Raw genomic sequence first — 23,713 nt, forward strand, 5'->3', positions numbered from 1 at the left:
AACTATTAAATCTTGAGCCTTTTTTGGTCATTCATTTTGTGACGAACACTTTCTATTTTTTCACTTTTTCATTTTTATTTATTTTTTAACCCAAATCTTTCCATAGCAACTAGGAACCATCAGGAACGAGGCCCTTGACATCCAGCTGAAGGTGTTTGAGGAGCATAAAGAGGAAGACATGATGGAGTTTTCTCATCGATTGGAAGACATCAGGAGTGAGCTGGAATATCCTTTAGTTAATCAGAAACCCGGAGCTCAAGACGCATTTAATGTCTGATCTTGTAGCTATTTTTAATGTCATTAAAACACACACACACACAGCCCCGAACCACTGTTCTTTGATTCATTATTTCAGTCCCCTGTACATTATTGTTAAAAAACTCCAATTGCTACATGAAAGTCTTTCCATTCAGCTGTGCGTCCTTGACTCTTTGCACTGATGCGGGGGATGTCTTCAGCTTTGTGCAAAGCATGGTGAAGGACACCAATGCAGAGCCCTATTTCCTCTCTATCCTGCAGCACCTGGCGCTTATACGCAATGACTACTTGGTCAGGTAAAAGATGAGTGTTTTAATGCTTTTCATGCGTCATTCGCTTATTAGATGCGTGTCAGTAAATGTCATTGATATGGATTTTCTCTTGTTTTCTAATTATGTCCTTTCAGTGGTAAGGCTCCTTTCATGGTAGATCCTATTTTTTTGTCTCACAGAGAAGACAGTAATAACCCCTCTCAAGTTAATGATATTGAAAAGTGATTTTGTTTTGGCAGTAACACAATTTTACATTTCATAAATATGCTGGCAAAAGTAAAGGTCCCCATCCATTTAAGGCTTTGCCGTTGGGGTGCACTTGCTAAAATAGATTTGTTTTGCCTGCTTCTAGCTCCCTCAGCCTTAAGCCCTGTTCAGTGACTTTGGCTAACAAAGAGAATGCTTCTTCTTTCATCTCTGGACCATCTGCAGTAACCAAAGCTCACGAGCGTTTCTCATCTCCTATTAATGGCACTTTTCAAAGGCTTACTTTACGTGGGCTCACTCGCAGCTGTCTGTGATTCAAACTCCAGGTTGATCAAAAGATGGATCTTTGATCATAAGAATATCCAATGTATTATCTGCAGTTTTTCTCACCAAAATCTATATTTGTCTGGCACTTCTTTCAGTTTGATTAATTTTCTGCAGCTTTAGAGATTATGCAGCATTGGTGCTGTTTGAATTGGCACTAATATTTCTGTCCCTGCCACTTTTGTGACCATCTATTTAGAAAACTATAATAATGGTGGCAGACACAAAAGTAAAAGTTCTTTAGTCCATCTCCATAAGATGTAAAAAATATATATCATTTTTTTTGCTTGAAAAACTTTGTTGAAAGACATTGGTGGCTGTATGTGGTTGGACATTTTCTTAATATTTTTTGGACTTGAGGGGTTACTGTAGTTTCTAGGCTCCTTTTTTAAAAAGTTTTTTTTACTCAAATCATACAGTGGAAATCTACGATCTCAAATCTATCATTGTAAGAAAGCCTGAGTCAATTGTGACCAACATATCCAACATTAAAGTAGTCATACTAAGATGACTTAAGGCAGTGTTTTTGAGAAGTAAAGAAAAATAAAAACAAATAGAATACCTATTATAATAAACATTTTAAAGGAGTCAATAACTTATAACTTATAAGGTTTGTGTTTCAGTCAGCTCCTTGGAATGAACAAAAGCAGTGGTCTGGATTTTATACTTTTACATTAAATATGGAACATTTTAAATAACTTTTTTTGCTTAATATTCATACTCTGATTTTCACTGAGCAATAACTTAACTGACGAGATACTCAGAAACTCAGACAGATTCTAATCAAAGTTACTGCTTTAGGTTTTTAATATTTCCAGTGTATTCAGTATTATGCCTTCTCTTCCCTTTGGAAGTTCAAGTCTAAACAAATGATCCCAAATCCCTTAAACTGCATTTTAATCTTGTCTCTAGCTATAGACACACCAAACATGTGATGTGCATTCAAGAACATGTTAAACGCGGGTTCTTGAACACGGGTATAGTCCATGGTGTTCACACTGAGCAAGAAGGGAGGGGCTTCTTCTTCTTTTTCTTTTTCTACTGTTTACTATTCACCGCTCTGAACGCCAGAAACCCAAAATGTGCATCTATGTGCGTTTGTATTGACTTTTCATCAAAAGTGGCGACTTGAATACGTGTTGCAGAGGAGGGTGTGAACATAGCTTAAGATGGAATAACTTTGTAGGTTTTTTGTCTGCATTTTTTGGGTAATTACTGAATTTATAATTTTGATTCATTTAATTCATTTGGCTTCCATTCTGAAAACCAGTGCGTCTCTTGTTGTTTTTTTGTCATTCTTTAATTACTTTTTTGGTTTAAATAACTTTGCATGTTTGTTTCCAGGCCCCAGTACTTCAAGATTATTGAAGAATGTATTTCTCAGATTGTGCTGCACCGTAGTGGGACAGATCCAGATTTCACTTACCGAAAGCGCCTAGATGTTGATTTCAGTCACCTCTTAGGTAAGTGACCATTTTTAGCAAAAACTCCCATTCAGATTTAATCGCGATTCAATTATTCACTCCTTGCTTCCAGAGGTGTGCACAGACAAAGCTCGAATTGAGGAGTTTGAACAAAGAGCTTCAGAGTTGGCCCAAAAGGCAAGTATTTAGAAAATAGGGGTTTTGGGTTTATTTCTGCGCTACACCACTGGTCAAGTTAAAATACCAATGACATGCTGATATATGTATAATAAAAAAAGTTCAATTATTGATGCAAAAATTTTAATTCAACAGCACAAGTATATAGGTATTTGTAAAATCTCAAAAGGAAATGTATGACTAATTTTGAAACCCATGTCTTACTCAAAAAAATAAAATAAAAGGAAAATGAAACAGTCACAAAGAAGAAACCAAAGCTGAGCCAAGGCAAAGTAAATAGGAACTCAGAAGAATTGTAGCAGCCAGCTGACTTCATAGGCTGCGTTCACACTGCAGGGCTTAATGCTCAACTCCGATTTTTGGAAAGAATCAGATTTTTTTTTTTTTGCAGTGGGGGCGCATTTATGTTGTGTGTTACGGAGGAAGGAGAACGGTAATAAAAGAAGGTTTCCCCCAGAATAAATGCTATTGACTATTTATTACCCCGCTCTGGATTATCCTGGAGAATCTAAGGATCAGAATGGGGAAGTAAACCCCGGAGGAGGATCCGCCTTTGGTCCCCCCCGCTTCTGACCACGGTCGGAAAGGGGAAAAAAAAGCCATCCCTGGAAAGGTTCAACACCACGCTCGGCCATTTTGCTAGAAATGTTTTCAAAAACCAAGAACCCTCGAGTTTGGCCTAAATAGAGCTGTCACCCATGAATCAAATCGATGACCTTGCTTCCCTTCCACTGACTGGTCTCAGCAGGATCGTCCGCCACGGTTGATGTTTATGTTCTCGTTCCCGCCTACTTCAACCCAAAAATGATGACGTTTGTAGCGTATCAATGACGTACGGGTCTGATATATGTGGCCTGGCCGTTCAGACGGATGTCGCATTTGAAAAGATCGGATACGTATCGGATTCAGGACCACATACTCAAGTGGCGTGCGTCACATTTGAAAAGATCGGGTCTGTGTCGTTCAGACTGTCATTAAAAGATCATATACAGGTCGCATAGGGGCAAAAAAATCAGATTTGGGTCGTTTCAGCCTGCGGTGTGAATGTAGCCATAGACAATTCATTTTTTAAGAACTACACTGCTTATACAGATCCTTTATGTTATTCTAGAGATCATTTTTTTATTTTCTTATGTGTAAAGTTTTATGTCCTTATTTGAAATTGCTTGAGCCTTTTCAAGTCCTCTTTTTTTCAGGCCCAAAAAAAAAAAGCCTTTCTTGGTAGTCTATAAGTCGTTCTTCAGCATAAAATGGGATGTTCATGTTGAATCTTTACAGGATGAACAGAGGAATTGATATGTGCATACCATATTTAAAATGTACTAGTCATAAGTAAATATTTGAAAATAATGGATGAAAAAACCCTCACTTATTACCACAGGAGGACTTGGTTCAATATATGAGCTTTGGCTGGGATTAATCAGGTTTTTGTTGCAGTTTGATGAAGAGCTCCTGAGAAGACAGGAGGCACAAGCTCAGCTGGGGAAGTATGAGGAAAAAATAGCCGAACTTCAAACAGAGCTACAGGCCTGCAGGACTCAGGTATATGATGTGCACAGGATATCTTTGGTTACCATGGTGTCAGTGACTTCCCTTTGCTGGATGTGAAATGTTACATTTCATCATTCAAGGATGGCCTCACAGAATAGCAATTCCACTTTCTTTCCTTTCTTTTCATAAGATGTTGCTTTTATTTTTGGGTGAGGTTTGGGCATGGGTATAGTATATACATATTTATTTATATATTTTATTCAGTGAAGCCTGCAGTCTGACATGGAAGCAGCTCCACCGGCTAGCTGACACTAAGTCTAATGAGAACACTGACCGATCCTCTATGTTAGCCATTTCAAATTCTCTGATCTCTATCCCATAAGAGGAAATTGTTCTAAAAGCAATTTATTCTGACAACCCCTTCAGCCCCAACCCTCCCAATTACTCTAGAGAGTTACTCCCAAACCCTGGCACTGCAAGATAACTACACACTCAGAGAGGAGAAGAGAACTTGCCTTTTTCCCTGATAATTTTTCAATTTGAGGGGGCAAACACAGAATGAATACTCAAACAGTACCTTTTGTTCAAACGGCGAAGGCCTGTTTTAAGCCAGCGCAGGTACGCACACGTACACTCTGTCTTCATGTCTGTCCACATCTGCTCCAGTCGTGCCCCCTCATACCCTCCTCTTACACTTGGCAGTTTGACAGAGGTGTGCGTCCTTTTAGTTGCAGTGGCATTAAAAGGGCACACGACTGACCTTTAGCATGCGTATTTGATCTAAAGCTGGTGCACGAATCAATAAGTCAGTCTTTATTTACTAACCTTGCAGGTCTGGTTTGAAGGTTACATTTTAATCTTTGGTTTTTAAAAATCTATTTAAGAAGATTTGAGGAAAAATGTAAGTTTTTTTAGTCTTTTTTGCTTAGTGGTTAAGAAACCCGTCTGTAATCTGTTGCTCAATAGTTGTTGGAAAATAAAGTGCACTGTGTGCAACACTCCTGTCAAATGCCGTGGTTGGCTTGCTTTGATTATTTTCTCTGTTTGCTCTTTTTGTCTGTGTATTATAGGAATCAGTAGTTAACAATAACCTGTGTTACCATGTACTTTCTTCTTGGTTTTATTAGTTTTATTTTTTTCAAGTGGGTAAAAACAGTTTATTGTAAAATTTTGTCAAAAAGGTAATGTTTGTAAAACATTGTTTCTGCTGACTCTAGTTTTGCTCTTAAAGTATTCAAATCATTTAAATGAAAGATGAAGTTGTTTATTCCTATAAAAATGTATACATTTTTCTAAAAACCTTGTCATATTTTTGTTTTTTAGTTTGGATCTATACCTGTGACTTTTACGCAGGGTGAGCAGCCGTCATCTTCCTCAACAACTGCTGTTGCTGGATCGTCTGTGCCAGGTCCTCCTCCTCCACCGCCACCACCTCCACCACCTCCTCCTCCACCTGGCTGGCCTTCTGCACCTCCTCCACCTGGCCCGCCTCCTCAGTTCGGTGTCCCTCCTCCTCCTCCGCTTGTGTTTGGGGGTGCCTTTGGTTCCCCAACCCATGACACGCTGCCTTATGGCCTCAGGCCGAAGAAGGAGTTCAAGCTTGAGACCGGCATGAAGCGCCTCAACTGGTCCAAAGTAAGACTCAAAGCGTTTGATCTGCAAAAAAATAAAATCCAAAAGTAGCTCAATATGACGCAACAAAATGGCATGAGATCTACTCCTGATAATTCAGAACGATTTTTAAAGGTTTTAAAAAGTATTGTTTTTGTTTCTTTGTTTCTTTTTTTTTTTTTAATACTGATACTTTGTTGTACTACTGTTTGTCAGAACTTTAAATAGGGGAACTAAAAAAACATGCAAACAAGTTGTTTTGGTTTTCTACCCTTCTGTATAACTAATGTCTTTGGCAGCACTCAAGACACTCCAGATGTTTTTCAAAAAAAAACGCCACAACATCCTATTGCTTTTGTGCCAAGTTGGTAATAATTGAAAAGTAACAGATGATCACATCCTGATGTTGAAGTCTCCAAATTACCTCTACAGATGTTCTCCACAAAGCATTATTAGTTCACAACACAAGTGATGTTAACTGTGGGATTTGATTAATAATTCATTCAGAGGTTGATCCCAGAACAAGCATTTTACAAACTGAACCATATGCTAGAAATTTCAAGGGACTTTTTAAAAGACTTGTGGAGTACTTCTCTTGTTCACCTGTTGGAGACCTGTGCGTATGGCCAAGTTAAGGACAAAGCTGTTCGGAAGCTTCCTTGCAGATCTCCAGCTGTTGATCACAAAGAAACCTAAAAAGGTTTCTCATTAGACAAGAGGGTTTGCAGCTTTTCATTCAGAACTTCGGCATTGTGTTAAATATGTTTAAGATTATTGGCGTAAAAAGTTTGGACAATCATCTTAGGGAAAACTTAAATGATCATCTTAAAGAGATTTGGCTTATTATCTATGAGCTGTTTTTCTTGGCTAGGGTTAACCTAATATGCATAACAAGTGACTAGGGCTGCACGATATGACCCAAACTTTGGGATATTAGTGATGAATATTGCAATGACGATACAACTTGCGATATATGAACAAATAGCAAAACAACTAAAAACATCATTTCTATTTCACTGCAACTATTTAATCTAAATAAAAGTCAACATAACTTAAATTACACACCAACTGGCCCTCCTCTACATCGGAGGCGAGCATCTAACATGAAAGGGCTCCATCCGATTGGTCAAATGCAACCATTTATTGCAATTTCCCCTGACTTCTGCGATATAAGCTTGATATTGCGATAATGATACATTTGCGATTTATTGTGCAGACCTACAAGTGAGCGTCTTCAACCCTGTTTAACTTCACCTATACATGAAGTAATCATGTCAAATTCAATGTTTTAATAAAACTTGTAAATGTTCTTTATTCTTTTAATTTTATTTTTTTGCTTCAGTAGGCATCATCTAGCTAGCTCTAAAAATATCTATATATTTCTACCCAGTTATTAAATCAATAATCCATCTTCCTGTACTAAAAAGGTTGTAGTATTGTTTCCAAGCATTTGCATTGATTTGATTTAGCATTGTATATGTCATAGTGGTTAAAGGATTTCTAAGAAAACTGCAATGTAGTTTGCAAACGTATACATTTGTATGTATTTTCCTTTTTGGTAACCTAGTAAAGTCCCCTAATTTATCTGGACCCCCCACCCCCTTTCACACCTCCCACCCCCTTAACTGATGGAGATAAACCATGGTAAACATGCTAAATATAATCACTAAATGTAAATCACCAACTGAATCTTTTAAAACTTTTAAACTTTGCATTGTTTGCATGTTTGTAGAAACGTAACATGGGTGAATTTCAGCTACTGATTTTTGTTTTTGTTTCAACAAAGAGGAAAGATGCACTTTTCAGAGGTCAAAACCCATTTCTAGTAAACAATATGATATGTTACTTTTGTATTTGCCTTTTTATGGGTTTGGAAATCCGCTATTTGACCAGGAATGCTGACATGAATCTTTTTTCAGATCCGTCCTCAGGAAATGTCTGAAGGCTGCTTCTGGGTCCGAGCTGATGAGAACCAGTATTCAAAACCAGAACTGCTCAGCAGGGTTGCTCTCACTTTTGGGTCACAAAGAACAGGTTAGTAAATACTATATCAATTTAGACAGTTGAAAAGAAATCGGCTTTGAGTATAAACCTCAAATTTGAAAGGGATTGAAATAGTTCTGCATTTTATTTTTATTTTTTCCATCTTTTTTTAAATGTTGTTTTTATCCATCTATAATAACTAACTTTTTTAAAACAATGGGAAGCTTTTTTGTTACTTTGTGGTTGGGTGTTTTATCTCGTTTGTCTTGATGTTTTACTGTCCATGATGAGTTTTTTGTGACTTTGGCACTTTTACAACACGTGTCAGTGTGTTACCCTGGATTCAAAATGTTAGTTTTTTATCTGAGCTGTGTGGATGAAACCTTCTGGGACGACTCATTTCAGGCTTGGGTTGAAGTCTGGTACTCTGTCTAAATGACCTGGAATGCTGATTTCTTCACTTAATGAAAAACACAAAATGGTTACATCTTCAAAAATGAGTTTGTGAAGTGAGACCCGGAATATTCATGTTCAAGACTGCTGAAATGATTAAAGCTTAAGTAGGAAGAAGTGAGAGATGTTATCACTTTTTTTGTTCCTTCCCTGTGCTTGATCTATTAGTCCCATCTCTGATGATTTATTCACATCTTGTGTTTTCCTCCTTGTCTATTCTTTGCCTCAGCTCGCTTAAGCCATCTTGAATTATTCATCCAGGTGTTATCTACCTGTCACAACTCTATGCTGCTCCTTTCAAGGCACAAGTCCCCCTCCCTCCCCCTTATACAGCACTGCACCCTATTTCCCTACCGTCAAGGTGTTGAATAATGGAGCTTGATCTAAATGGCAAACAGGTTGGGAGACATTCAAACAGGTGTTCTCTTAGGGGTGTAAACAAACGATGTGCACAGGCAGATAGTTGCACTTTTCTCTGAGATAATGACACAGCGAGCTTTCACACATTGAACTGTACATTGCAGATATTGTACAGCAGGTTTCCAATGCATGATCAGGCACACGGATCCACTGCTGCTCTGTTTTGTTACTGCTTATGCCCAGTAATTTTATTCAAGAGAGACTAGAGACATATTTCGAAAAATGAAGCCTTCAATCATTTTTCTTTTACATTTTTGAGTAGTTGTTTATTCGCTTTTTTCCAGCCCTGTTGCAGTCGCTGGAGCAGTGTGGGGAATTGGGTTGTTCTGTCGTTTTCCGGCTGATGTAGTTGCTCTGTGTCGGTTTATAAACTTGCACGCATACGTGGTTGTGGGCCTTGTCTTCTCATTAGCATATCTGTGTTGCACAATGTTTCATCTCACTTAAGAACAGCAGCATCTGGATCAGCATTAAGTATTAAAAAGGACACACTGTGAAACAGAATTCACACAGTTTTCCTCATTAAATATTCATTTTATATCTCTAGAACCTTTGTTATTCTGTAGTGATGTTTGTGTTTCCTATTTCCAGTAGTATTCCTACCATCCAGTACACAAACTGATGATTTCCATCTGGGACTGGGGAAAAGTTTAGGAATTTTTTTTTTTCTTTTCTTTCCCAGGCTACTCGAACTTCATCGGATGTAAACGAAAAAAAAAAAAACATTGCACATACGTTTATTCAAAGTGGTTGAGATGTGGAGATTCAAAATTAAATAAAGGCTGCTGTGCTCTTCTCTCAAGTCTGTGCACATTTGCTTTAAAATTCAATCAAAATGAAAAGTCCATTCTTTGTATTGACTGTACCAATCAATACAAATCTCCACTCTTATCACTTACTTACTTTTCAAATGTGCTCTTATTTAAAGTGCTGCTCAAATAAAAAAAATATACTCAATAATAGGCAATACCAAATGAAACAAAAACAATCTCTTTTAATCTTTGATTAAAAGTATAATTAACATTAGGCCACACTACATTGTCTTTGTTTTAAGGGGAAGTCTTTTGCTTTCTCTTTAAACTGCGTGGTATCAACATGTGCTCATACATGCAGATGTAGAGGAGGCTGAAAGCTAAAAGCTCTGCTTCAATGTGTCACATCGTGACACATTTTAGCAAAGATGGTCGTCTTTTAGTTTCCCTGTAAGGTTGTGTCTCTGTGATATTTTTTTGTGTACTTCCTTTTTGTATATCTTTCTATGCCTCTATTGTTGCTTTAGGTGGTTAAAGGTGCTCTGTTGCAGACTATGACACATATTTATCAATACAGTACACTTTCATTCTCTACAGAACACAGTTACCCAATTAGGCAGGACTTTTTCATTTATCTCCCAGGGCTTAGCCATGCCATTTTAGATCAACAAACTTTATATAATACATTACATACAAAAGAAAGAGCAAAGAGAAACTCCTATGCAAGTGTGGGTTTTCTTATCAGGGAACATGGGGAAACAGGTTTTTAGGTAGCCACAGTACAAGCCCCGAGCTAATTTATATAAATGAAAGGATGGAATACGAAAAAAATAATTAGATTAATGAGAAACATTTCACATAAGCTCTTGGTTTGGGTTTCACAAGGAGGACGTTCAACAAAACTCTGTTATCCGCAAAAATCAGTAAAAACATTGCAGCAAAAGGCAGACGAGTGAGACGCATCAATTATTCTGACCTCTGTAAAATCAACCATATATATCCTCAAGAAAGATTTTAAAAAATCATGACTTTGCATAGAAATTTTTCTTTTTGCTTTTATTCGCTACCTATCCATCAACCTTTAAAACATGTTCAATCCCTTTTGGCGTCAGTGGTTGGTCATAGGGTTGGAGCCTATCCCAGACACTGTTGCCGGATGGCGGGGTACACCTTGAACAGGCCGCCAGTTTATCACAGGGCCACACAACCACACACACTTACAAGGGATAGTTTAGTCATTATTCAACCTACGAAGCATGTTCTTTTTGAACTGTGAGTAAAAGGCGGAGTACCTGGAGAAATCAAGACAAAAAATATACTTTTTTTTTACAGTTTTGAAACTTCACTCTCGGAAATTGCTTCTCTTTCTTTAGTCTTTCTAATATGCACATTTTCCTTTAGTGTTCTTTACTTTTTTATTTTTGTCTCACCAACATTTCTGCAGGGTGAATGCACTTTGTTTAACATGCTTTTGAAATGTCTTTCTAGTAGATTCTCCATACTAGTTTTTGCTGTCAAAGATTTCTGAATGGGTCGCATAATGTAAACCTGGTGGATTGTGTACCGGTAGTGCATTAAAAAAAAAACCCAAAATGATTCGTGTTACGCCCCCTTTTATGTCTAGGGGTGCTAGGGGGGGGGGCATAACATAAAAAAAGTAAAGTTTTGGCTATTAAATTAACTGCAACACAAAACACCAAACAAATGTCTCCATAAAATAACCAAATTTATTTACAAATAATCATCCTACAAGAACTAAAAGTGAAGCTAAAAGGCTTCAGGGTGAACCCAGGCCAAAATAACAAACAAAACCCCAACTAACCGAAACATGTAATCATACCTGTACAAAGGAAAAGGAAAAATAAAGACAAAAACTAACCTCCTTAACCTAACAAAAACAGGAGAAAACATGTACTAAAGAAAATGGCGGTTCACCCCTACAGCTTCACTTAACATAACTATAAACCAAAAGATTAATCAGAGTGGGCACAGACAAAACTACGAAGGACTACGAATACAAAATACAAAAGTGCAACACACAACTAAACAAGAGGTGAAATCAAAACCAAAATGGAGAAGAGGGCCAAGCTGCAGTGGAGACTGATGCAGCAAGGCTCCCTTCCCACGGTGTGGAAGTCCAAGTGGTGGCTTTAAAGGCTGCCTCCACCAGCTAGTCCAATGGGAGGCCACACCCTTTCCACCACACCTGAAAATAATCACAAACAAAGACATACAAACCCAAAGATCCACAAAACACAGAAGTCCCACTCCGATACAAAAATACACAAAACACAGAACAAACAAAACAAAATCAAATACGGCCACAGCCGTAACAATTCGCTAAAAAAATGTGTGGAAATTAATTTGATTGTGACTTTAATAATTACCGGTAAGTCTTTTTATACATTTGAATACTTGAAAAATAATAATTTGATCTAATTAATTATAAATACTTGCTAGATTACTACTAACACAGAATTTTAGAAAAAGAATGAACAAGATCTTAGAAAAAGGCCATTTACCCTAATAATGATAAGTAAATTGTGTTAAACAACCTCTAACAACCTGTTGTTAATTTATCCGTTTTTTTAACCTGCTTTTTTGGTGAGAAAATCTAAGGCTGGCTTCGGAGTGTGTATCCATACTGCTTAAAAATCAGATGTGTTACAGGATGTCTGTGAAGACTCATTCATCCAGGTTGATTCCATCACAGTAGTAAGTTTAAAGGTTGTCATCTGGACTTTTTTTTTTTTTTTTTTTTTTTTTTTTTTTTTTTAAGTTGAAAACGTTTCACCTCTTGTCCGAAAGGCTTTGTCAATTCTGTCATGACTCCGTCTATGTAAAGTCATGTCATTTTCAGAATTGACAAAAAAAGGAAAAACAAGTCTAGCTGACAATTTTTAAACCTGCTACTGCGATTTTCAAAAGATGTAACATTGTACTCGAGGGTTTTCCTCCATAATGTTTCAATGGGATCCTGATTCAAAACTGTTAGGGCTTGGGGGTTAAAAAATAGCATTGGTAATGGGATTAGTGTTTAATACAAATGAGTCACGTGCTAATTATCTTACAGTGAATTCTAGGTGGACCTTCTGTCTCATTAGGCTTAGAATTTTCTTTTGTTTTCCACTTGCAGCTAATGAGCTCTGTCTTGTCTTCACAAAAAAGCCACATTTGTTTATTCTTCTTCGAACATAGTTTCTGTGTGAACTATACTACACACTGACATGTTTTAGTGTAGATCCTAGGATAGGATTCAAAAATCACAAAAATGAGTTTTTGAGAAATACTATAATGCCCTAATGTCCTCTGAATTGGTGTATTTCATATACACCTGATTTATAGATTCTCCTAAATTGAATGCTGCAAGATAGAAACTGTGGGATTGATGGAGAGATATGATATTTTGTCGAGACATTCATTGTTTCCTGATAAAACTAAGACTTTGATGATCCTGTGACTTTTCCTATAACACCAACCACCATTATGACATTTCAGCAAGATGTCATTTGGAATGGGAAAGATTGGCATCAAATTTTGTTCAGAATTACCTGCACTGGCTGTGGAAATCTTCTGACCTTTCTTTTAGCACCTCCGATTTTTGACATTTGTTGTTTTTATTGAAGTGGATTGACAACTGAAGGTTGGGTTGCAATATAATCAGGGACAGATCATTGTGTTTTTTCTAGTATTTGATTCCATAAGTTAAATTAAATAATAGCTTTAAGGGTGCACAAATGAATAGACCATAACCTAAAAATTGGGATTGTAAATGTAAAATTAAAAGACATAGAGCCATCAACAGTTTTAAGTTTCCACAAACCAAGCCTAACACATTGATTCTGTGCCTTCATAAATTAAAAATTCACCTTTAGATTTCTGCAAAAAAGTCATCAATTTAAAATATGTAAATTAGAAGGCACATTATTTACATTTCATAGCCTTTATTTTCCATGTCTGATTTCTATATTAATATTATTAAAACCCAAGTTTCCCATTACCTACCTAGTCCAAGAAGATCTTCTATCTCATACATATACACATAGGACTTTGCCCCCTTTTTTCCTTTTTTTAAGAATTAAATCCTTTTTGGGCTTTGTCTGTTATCTATGTAAAGACCTGGGCAGTTCATACAATTTCAACTCCAGTCACGCGGTCTTATTTCAGCGTACTAGCATTCCCAGATGTTATCATTCTCTCATAGCATATAGCTGAAAGGTTATGTTTGTTTATTTCATAGAGATTACATCTTGTATCCTCCACAGGGCTATTTTCCCATAAACACAGATGAAGAGAATAAACTTTTAGATAAATGGGGGTTTAATCTGATATTTCTATCTGTCATTGTTTGCTGTATTTAAGTCTCAACAGAAGAACATATGGGAACATTCACACCAGGACAAATCAGACATGCCTTTTTCTGTCAGACATTTACCAAAATGTAAACTCTAGCATTCCTTTTTTTTTTTTTTTTTACTTAGAATTAAGGCCATAATACTGTAATACTGATTGTAATTCTAAAAGAGTGCTTTAAACCAATACAAATTCACATGAAATGTAATTCCTGCATCCATGAGGACTGATAATCTGATGTCCTCCACTTCCCTTTTTTAGTATTTGAAATGTATTGAAATTTTAAGGGAAGGCGTGGTGTACGTAGTGATCTCCACTGACATTCTCAAGTGCATCCTGATCAATTTGTTCTACAAGTCTATCAAATTTTGTCACACCAGAATAATGTATAAAAATGATCCCAAAAATGTTTTTCTTCCATCACCACAAAAGCATTGAATAGGTAATTTAATTGCAGGTTTGGTTGTTTTAAACTGATTTCTGAAACAGACCAGACCCCCACATATTGAAACTAACTGGTCCTTAATATTTCACAAACCTGTCTTGAAATAATTAGATGAATCAAAATCAATCGAGGGACTATTGCAAAAAAATAAAACTGCTCTTTTTACTGATAGTTTGAATTATATTTTTTTAATATCACGAATATTATTTCAAATTTAATCCTGTTAAACTCTTTAAAAACAAAAATCTTTGTCCAGCATTCTGAATTGAACATAACTGAGCCACAATGTAACATTTAGGTTAATCATTCCATTTTTCAAAAGTTCTAATTTTGTATGTGTATTTCATTTAGGATCTAATTATGATTTGTTCTGTCATTACTTACCCTTCCTTATATATTATATATCTACAAATATTATTCCTTGACTGCTTTTAAGAGAGTAACAGAGCAAACAGAGGGTTCCTTTGAAATCGTAGGAAACAGATTGGGTTCGCCAGGGTCATTAACCTAATCCAGTGTTTTTCAACCTTTTTTGAGCCACGGCACACTTTAACCTTAACAAAAATCCCGCGGCACACCAGCATCCCAAAAAAAAAAAAAAAAAGCATATCTACAGCCCCCCCCCCCCCCCGGCAATCTGACGTGCATTTTTGTGATAATTGTGGCAGAAAAAGCAGGAAGTTGCAGATGTTTTTCTAAAAGATGTAATAAAAGTTAAGTTACATACAAACTGTATGTTCGTTGTGTTTTCAAGACGCTGTCCCTTTAAGCCAATGCATCATGGGAGATGTAGTGTGAAAACTGCGAGAAAACGGCAGAAAGACTCGCGTCTCTGAGCTTCATGGTTTTGTTCACTTGTTCCACGGTCTGATACCGGATTCTGTGGAAAGTTACACCGCTAAAGACGAGCTTTAGCTGGTGTTTTTTTCGGAACTGACTGAGTTATGAGCTAAATTGGAACAAGGAAGTGGAGACTTTAACCACTTCTGATTGGTCAGACTGATGACGTGTGATTAAGCCTTCAAGAATGATTGGTGGAGTCGTGGAGACAGTAAAAGCTGCGGGACTTTTCCTTACACAGTTATAGCTGCAGCTATTTCGCGTTACCGTCATTCTTATCAAAATGTCTTTAATAGAATCAAATAAACACAACGAAAAAAGTATTTTATGATCGTTTATATTCCTAACTACTCAGTGTTTTATCAGGACCTGTTTGGATGAACAAAGAGCTGATTTCCTGGAGATGGTTAATGTTTTTAGATCAGTTAATGAGGGCAATTTTCCACGGCACACTTGACCATCTCCCACGGCACACTAGTGTGCCGCGGCACACTGGTTGAAAAACACTGACCTAATCATCAAAAGGATTCAGATTAACACAATACAATTCTTTGGTACCTTATGTTAGTTTTTTTTCTTCTTAGTTTTTGTTTTCTATTTTTCATGTCATTCTTTTCTTCCATGCCTTTTGAATTCCCCTTCAGAGATTAATACAGTTTAGAGATTAAATTTAAAATTGTAGGAAATTTAAACTTTGCTCCATGTTAATTGACCTAATGATAAGGATTTTAATTTGAAATGAGGGTGCTACTGATAGTCATTATTGTATTTAACCTATGAATTCTTACATGAGCACTTCACATTGTGTGAGTGAGCTTTTCCTCCACCTTAAAATACCCACTAAAATATATATTTTAATATGCATTACATATAGGGTATTAATATAAGAAACTTTGTAATTTGATGGAAAACTTTCTCAAAATTAACTTTCTGGCCTTTTTTAAACTGTAAGATGTTTCTTAAAGTTAATCTGTGGATCTGCAGGTGAGGTTTAACTCTATGATGGCAAATCAGAGATTAAAAATTTAAGCTCAGTTATGACTGCTTCAATCTTTTCCTATGAACTCAAAGATTGAGTTCAGTCTGATTACGTTTTCTTTCACATAAGCTGGGGAGAAAATAGTAACCCCTCTCCTTCTTTCATAACATTTATACATTTGGAACAACTGTTCTAGTATTGTGTGAAGTTGCTATAAGTACATGTTATTTGTCATGTGCTACTTTTTAAATTCTGTTTATTAGCCTTGGAATACTGTACTTTACTGTACTCTGCTCATCAATAGAAAAGAAAGTGGAGCTGTGGGTTGTGTTTATAATGTTTGGAAGGTGAATGACATAATAACCGCCCTTCAGCGCATATTTTTAATAATAGAAACCATCAAGTATTCCATAAGATTTTAAAAGTGACAGGGATATTGTGAGCAGTGCAATGAAAGGCAGGAACATTTACAGTCATATAGATTCACAAAAACGCCCACATAATTCAAGATAATATGCTTTTGTTTTGGTTTAGGGGATTGTTGTTGAATTTAAAAAAATTCCAGACTGTCATAAAAGAATTTAGAAAAAAATCTCCAGGAACTGGGTTTAGAATTTCTCATCAACCAGCTCCTTATCTTATCTGTGTGGAAATGGAAGAATGCAAACAAAAAGAAATGGGCATAAACACAAAAGTGGATATTTTTGATCAGGGAAAAAACTCTTATCAATCAAGTTTCATTAGATTCTCTTAAGCTACGGTCTTGCTCTAATTAAATGGTTAAAAACAATTAAATTGTTATAGTATTTTTTTTTATAGTTTCTAATTTATTTTTTTCTGTTCTTTTTTCTTTTCTTTCCACAAATGAGTTGGTATTATGTGTTTCCCACAACTCTTATTGTCTTTTGTGTTTTCGTAACAGTTAATTAAAAATGTTTATAAATGAGAACTCAGATGTTGTATTCATTTTGAAGGTTATTATAATGTCGAACAGTAAGGCCTCAAAAAACCTTATCATTGAAATAAAAATAAGTGCTTGACTATTCCATACTTGAATGAGATGCTTTTCAAGTGTCCGTCTTTTATATGCAAGTCAATATAGAATTAAGGCTAGGTTCCTATTTCTTTGGTAAATTCTTTGGTAAGTGGATGTCAGACTTTCAGGATGAATATAGCCAGTCAAATAGAAAGTAGAAAGAAAACACTTTTCTCAGTGCTGCCAGACCATAAGGGATAATTAGCCAGCACATTTCCATATCAATTTAATGACCTAGGAAAGAAGCATATTTGTGCAGGCCTTTCAATCTTTATTAGCATTTTCATGAAACACTCAATGGAAATAGGTTCTACAAGGAAAAGGTTAAACTTGTATAGGGTTCGAAAGCTGGTGGTTTTAATATGGAGGTTTAGACATAAGTTGAAACAGATAGATTGTTCTGACTTGTTTCATAGCACAAATGTTAAATTAGTACATTGTTTCCACTCTGAAGTCTTAACAACACTAACCTAATGAACAGAACTTAAATGGTGACTAGATGGGTGGCTAATGGGAGACATTTATCTATTTCTCCGAACAGGAAAATTATTTTGTTTTTCTAGTTTCTAGGAACATATTAAGCTTTTGTTACAATAGAATAAAAAAATCTGGAGAGGTGATTGGACTTTGTCAAAGAAAGGAAACGTGGGCTAAAAACAGCCAGATACTTGGTAGTGGGAGGAGGGTACCTCGGTTATTAACCTGTGGCATTCCACCTTTCTCTAGCTTTAAGAAGCTGAAGGTCATGGCTTCAGGAAACCAAAAAAGTGTTATTTGTTAACAGCATAAAGGCAGAAGGTCCTTAAAGCCAACACATTGTACCTTTTAGCAGCAACTAGAAATTCTGCCCATAAGCGCTCTAAACAAAATTGATGGCAAAAGACAATTCTGTAGGAGACCAGTCTTACTCTGAGCCATTACAGGCATTGATAACGTTCTTCACAAAGATTCTCATTACATGTTTGGTCCTACTAGGTTTTTTTTGTGCTATTTTTCTCAGTTATCTGATCCAAACTACCAACAGATCGTGATGAGTTAATAGCTCAGTCCTTTTATCCACTCAAGTGTCCATAATTAGGCTTTGTATGGTGCAGAGGATGACCTCTGATGGAAAGATCCTAGGTTTGCTTCCTGCCTTGTGTTGGAAGTGTCCATGGGAAAGACGCTGAAACCCACATTGCTTTTGATGATTATAGGTTGGCAAGAGTTTTGGCAGCAGAGCCACCTTCAGTGTGTGAATGTGTGTGTGAGACTGTGACTGTAAAGTGCTTTGGACCTTCCAAGAAGGTATTAAAGTGCTACACCAATATACGCCGTTGAGCATTTATGTTAAGATTCACTTTGGGCATGAACGTCATGGACTCTCCTGCAGGGGATGAGCCCACAAAAGTTTGAAGCAATATAACTAATCTGGGATATGCTCAGCAGGACTCCATGGATGTAAGATCCACCAGGCATCTATCAACAAGCCCTTCCCCAAATGTTGCTGTTGAGTTGGGCCCCTGTGCCAATAGTCTGTGGGACAGACGCTGAGCTCTTGATTTTTCTTACTCCACGTTTTTTTTAAATGTCCTTTTTAAGCTTTCTGGACCAGTTTCCTTTGGAAGATCCTATCAAAGTCTGTTGCCCCAACATCTTAATTCCTGTTTGGGCTTACATCCCTATCAATAAAGGGATCCTCACCTTTGGCTACATGCGGTTCAGGTTGTGGATAAAAGGAGAAAACTGATAAAAGTTGCTAACATTTTTTTTCTTTTAAAGTGTCCAAGGAATCTCAATCACATAAAAGAATCATACTATATACTGCATTTAAATACCCATGTGCAATGAGAACTTTTAAATTTGAATACGTTTTGATAGCTGCCAATTACGTGTTGTTTTTTTTTTTTTTTTAACTGCACCAGGCTCTTTATCTCTTATTGTAAAGAAATTAGCAAGACTCTCAACTTGTATATCTATTTTTTCAAGTTGATTTTATGTGCTCGCTTGCTTTGAGATTTTAACAAACACCATTAGTTCTATTAGTTCATTCTGGCTAGAGAAAATTTGTGCCATTATACGAGATACAGTATCATCAAATGCAAAACCATTAGAGCTCTCTTCTCTGTTGTTCAAAATAAAGGTCTCATAAAAAAGGAAAAACATGGTATTTTCTGATGATGTCCAGTGCATTATTTTTATATATTTTAAAAAAATACAGCAAAAATACAACTATTGTATGTAACATTGTGTGGCTCTTTTGTTCAGCCAGAACACCAATTACCTGCATCTGTTGACAGGGTTGTGAAGTGCTTGGAAATGTCACAAATTTCCACAAGTAAACACTCTTTGTCCTCTCCTGTTTGCTTCAATTTTCCTTTTTTTTTCCAATGTGGTTAACCTTCTTCCGTTTTTTCCCTTCCTTTCTTTTTTGCCTTTTTCATCTGCTTCTATTTTTCAAAGATCAAGGTTTTCAACTTTGACAGAATTCATGTTACTATGCGCTCATGTCACCAAAGTAATTGGCTGACTTGTTAAAACCATATTTAAATATGAATCTTTTTTTCTGCTGTCATTTTTTTATGATGCACAAGCAGGTTTGGGGATGTAGAGACTCTTTTAAAGACTGCCTTTTGCCTTAGAAACTCTGGAGTGGGTGATTTGGCTTTAGAAGGTCAAAAATGGTGTTTCTAAAGCTGATTGACTTTAGCTGTCTTCGATCCCTGTGTGGTCTTAACAACTCTTTAGATCAGTCTGTTTCTGTCACTGAAGATAATCGAGGGTAACAATGCTGCAAGCCTCATATGACAGCGTTGTCAGAACATTGACCTTTTTAGTTCACTTTTATGCACACACATTAAGACGCCATCGGTGAATCCTCAGCATGCCTATAGAGGGCAGTATTCCACTGAGAATAGAACTGCAAAACCTTACTTCCAAAGAGCAACACACAGTTCTTTACTGAAGAATCTCATCAGTCACAAGTCTTTTGATGTTCTGTCAACAAACTTTTTTCTGTGTTTGAAAAAAAAAAAGAAGCATTTTTGGTGTTTATTGCAATGCCGTCCGGATTTGTTCAGTTCTTTGTGAAGGCCAGTCGACAGGGATGTTTTAAGACTGTTGGTCACACAGGTGAGCTTTTAGATTTCCGTGCAACCAGAACAGATACACAGAGCAGAGAAAAAGCTTAATGAAGTCTGTTAATTTGCTGCTATCAGAATGAAAGTCTCAGACTAATTATGGCCTTGGGTCATCTCGTCTGCATCACAGGGAGAGGTGGCCCTGCGTGGTTCACTTTGATTAGCTCACTCACAAACACAGCTCTTTCACTTCATTACCCTGATCTCCCTCTCCATCTCACACCCACTGGTGCTCGCTCACCTAGTGGGGGGTTGGGGGGGGGGGGGTACATTCCATATGCAAACTATTTAATCACGTTTTTTTTCTTTTCCTGTTGGACTGCATGCGGGATTGTGTGCATTGATGAGGCAGAGTGAGAAGGGTGAGGGCAGCGATCATCTTCCAAATAACAAGTGGACATCTACCTGATTTCTCTCCTGCTTCCTTTGCACTTGCTGTCAGGCTGACTGAAGTGTAGGACCAAGCAGTGTCTGAACCATACACCAAGTCAGCAGTCAAACTGTACAGCCTGTCTGACTGTTCTCCTACCCTCTATTGACTGTAAAGCTGACAGATATGTCAGAATGGTGGATTTGTTCACTTGCTGTCGACAGCTCCCCTCCTGTGGATTCTATGTCTTACAGTAGATTTTGCTCCTGGCTATCTTATGGGTAATATAGATATATATATATGTGTGTGTGTGCATGTGCATATAATATGTATACATATTTAAGTACCTACATGGGTGTGTCTGTATGTGGTATATGATACAGTATTGCTAGTGCAATACTAAATTTATTTGATTTTGAGGAGTTTTACCTATAATATTGTTTAAAATCCCATTTATAAAGCTGTATATATGTGGAATATTTCGCTCAGCTACAGATTCCTTTATAATGAGCTAAATTAGGAAGTTCATTGGTGAACAAATATAGTTATAATAAGATGACTCCTTAAGGCAGGATGCTGTTTGAACCCTCCTCACCTTTTGTACTCTTATCTGATTTTTCTAGTGGTAGATGTTTTTATGATCACATTTTTTCATTAATAGATTCTTGTCATGATCAGAAAAATTCAGCTTGGGTAAAACAGGACAAATATTACATGTGGTGCATCTTGGGATTTGGTCTCATTGGACTCAAAAAGGCTTTCTGAACATACTCACTGAAGTTCTTGACCCAGTTGTTCATCCGTCAATTAAGCAAAAAAGAAGTTATACCAGCTTCTGATGTATCTATAGATGTTTTGCATGTATAGATTTGTGTTTTTCATTTGCCTTATTTCCTTTTTTTTTTTTTTTTTTTCCAGTGGGGAAATGTTTTGTTCTGGTAGTCAAATTCTGGGTCAGCGCTCGGATATAAATGGAGTGCAATCTTACCTTGCACTGTTTCTTAAAATATAGCCGTGTGCTTTTTGCAGAACAAATCAAGGTTGTTAGTCATTGTCTAGGAGTACGGTAGACTTAAAAAAAAACCAAAAAGACTATATTTATCTATTTGTTTTCCTCTCCAAATTAGGAATAACCTGCTGCTTCTTTTATCTTTGCAACTGTCTTTTAAACTGTCTAATTTTACAACCTGCCTATAGTCTTTGCTCTCCACCTAGCCATTGATGCATTCACAGTCAGGCCTTCTTTTTTCCAAACCAGATTGCTTTAGTATAATTAATGACAGCCTATATAAAAGGTCAAACATTTAACCTTCTCCTTGATCTATAATTGTCACTCTGACTCATTACTCCTGTTGGGTAAATTTAAAGAAATGGGTTGAAAATCATCCTCTAAAAATCTTTGTTGCCATAAATATTATCAGTATATTTTTTTATGTAATTACTTTTAAATATTGCACACTGTTAATTAACATAGATCCCACAATTTACTATTACCCTGTTGCTGTGTGGGGAAAAAAAAACAAAACAGACAAGTTCCAGGAAGTTGTTCTCTCTGATTAGATATTCACGTTGATAACATAAAGTGGTGTAAGTGGAAAGGGCGGAGCAGAAGGATAGACAGATTTGTGTTTGTTTGTGTGAAGGGGGAGGGGGGCGGTTACATTTGAGGTGTTGCTTGTTTGTCTCTGAGGCCTGCCTGTCATGTCCAGCATCAGTCATGCCCTTTCACAGCAGTTTTATTTCATCCACCACTCCCTTTAGTGCTTTGATGGGAGAACTCGCTGATACTTCCCTGTGGGAAAGGATGCTGTGTGGTGCGTCTGCCTGTACGTATAAATAGATGAGTGGGACAAAATCCCACCTGAGATGGGGCTAACTCTAGATAACAAGAGTTTTGCGCAAGAAAAGTAATTTTTAATGGAATCCACTTGTTAAAATGTAGATGTTTTTATTTCTTATTTCTTCTAGATTGTCTCTTGTTTTCTTTTTTTGCTCAAAATACCTTAAAATTAGAATATCTTTTTACATTTTTTTAAAGCACCAATCACGTTAATACCTGAAGTTGCTGTTTGACAGTAGAATTGGCAGTTTTTCTACTGCACAAAAGCTATACTCAGCTTTGCTATTCATCTTATAAATAAGGACTAAGGAATAAAAAGGACAATTTTTATTTTATCTATTTTTTTAAAGACAAAATTTGTGGTTCCCACTGGTACGTTCATAACATTTCTTTGGTACTTAGCTGTGTTAACAGGTTATGATGACCCTGTTGAAATAAAGTAGAACAAACAAGCATGACAGCTGTATGAAGCAACAGCTAAGGCCTATGTGGAGCTAAGGATTGAGTTAATCTTTCAATCAAAGATCCATGCCCTTCTTTTTGAACAACTGTCCTTTAAAATGGTGAAATAATTTTGACGCAGAGCAGCAGTGAGACAAAAACGCTAAGGCTGCGTTCACACTGAAAACAAATTCTCGTCCTCCTCCTCTGTTTAGACGTGCGGTAAATTTACTAAATGCTTGTCCCAAAATGTGTTCATAAACCTGACGCTCCCACCATGTGTGGGGGGGAGGGACTGCGCAAGGTTTTCAGCCTCATCGCTACATGGAACCATTGACCGTATATCTGTAGACCCGTGGACCCAGTTTGATGACTTGCTGTTCTATATTTGTCCAAGAAGGAAAAAATCAAAATAAATATAAAATTAGAGGAAGTTTTTATTACTGTCTTCATGTAAAAAAAAAAAAAAAATAGCATGAAGGCAAAATTCGCCACTTGTCAACACATCGTGGACCAAAGCTAAGTTCCTGATTGGTTGACACAATGCAAATTCTTTGCCGAAGTTCAGATATTTTAACTTGCGTCTGATTTTTGTTTTTTTTTACCATTCAGCGTCGCCATGGCTTAAACGAACTGCCACCAGGCCGCCACGTCGCACTCATTGCTCATATTGCACCACAAAACCTCTTGATTGCATCTGTACATTGACTTAACGTTGAAACTGACCGCTCCCTGCTGTGCAAATCGCACAGCTCAACTGTTCCAGGTTGGTTGTGGTTTAGGTCACTGCTGTTGCTGAGGATTTCTTCAAATCACAAACTGAAACACTCTTACACTTACTCCTAAGGTGTACATTTCTAATATCCCAAAAATGTATACAACATTATTTTAGACTGTGAAAGGAAGCTCAGTTAAATG

At 36.8% G+C, this 23,713-nt stretch overlaps 1 protein-coding gene across 7 annotated transcripts in view; it reads left to right on the forward strand.

Annotated features, from left to right (window-relative positions):
- The window catches only part of LOC101155017 (protein diaphanous homolog 3), a 125,192-nt gene that overhangs the window by 20,332 nt on the left and 81,147 nt on the right, over nucleotides 1–23,713 (forward strand). For 4 of the 7 annotated variants that reach the window (XM_023953384.2, XM_023953386.2, XM_023953387.2 and 1 more), the window contains 7 exons: nucleotides 107–225; nucleotides 438–554; nucleotides 2,406–2,524; nucleotides 2,598–2,662; nucleotides 4,100–4,204; nucleotides 5,477–5,788; nucleotides 7,684–7,798. In XM_023953384.2, the coding sequence (XP_023809152.1) occupies nucleotides 107–225; nucleotides 438–554; nucleotides 2,406–2,524; nucleotides 2,598–2,662; nucleotides 4,100–4,204; nucleotides 5,477–5,788; nucleotides 7,684–7,798 (952 nt within the window). The remainder of the gene's footprint in view (nucleotides 1–106; nucleotides 226–437; nucleotides 555–2,405; nucleotides 2,525–2,597; nucleotides 2,663–4,099; nucleotides 4,205–5,476; nucleotides 5,789–7,683; nucleotides 7,799–23,713) is intronic. The other 3 variants (XM_023953385.2, XM_078944358.1, XM_078944359.1) reach the window with 1 other exon arrangement.

The sequence above is a fragment of the Oryzias latipes genome, chromosome 3 (genome assembly GCF_053564925.1).
Source record: "Oryzias latipes strain Hd-rR chromosome 3, Olatipes_Hd-rR_3.1".
Lineage (NCBI taxonomy): Eukaryota > Metazoa > Chordata > Actinopteri > Beloniformes > Adrianichthyidae > Oryzias > Oryzias latipes.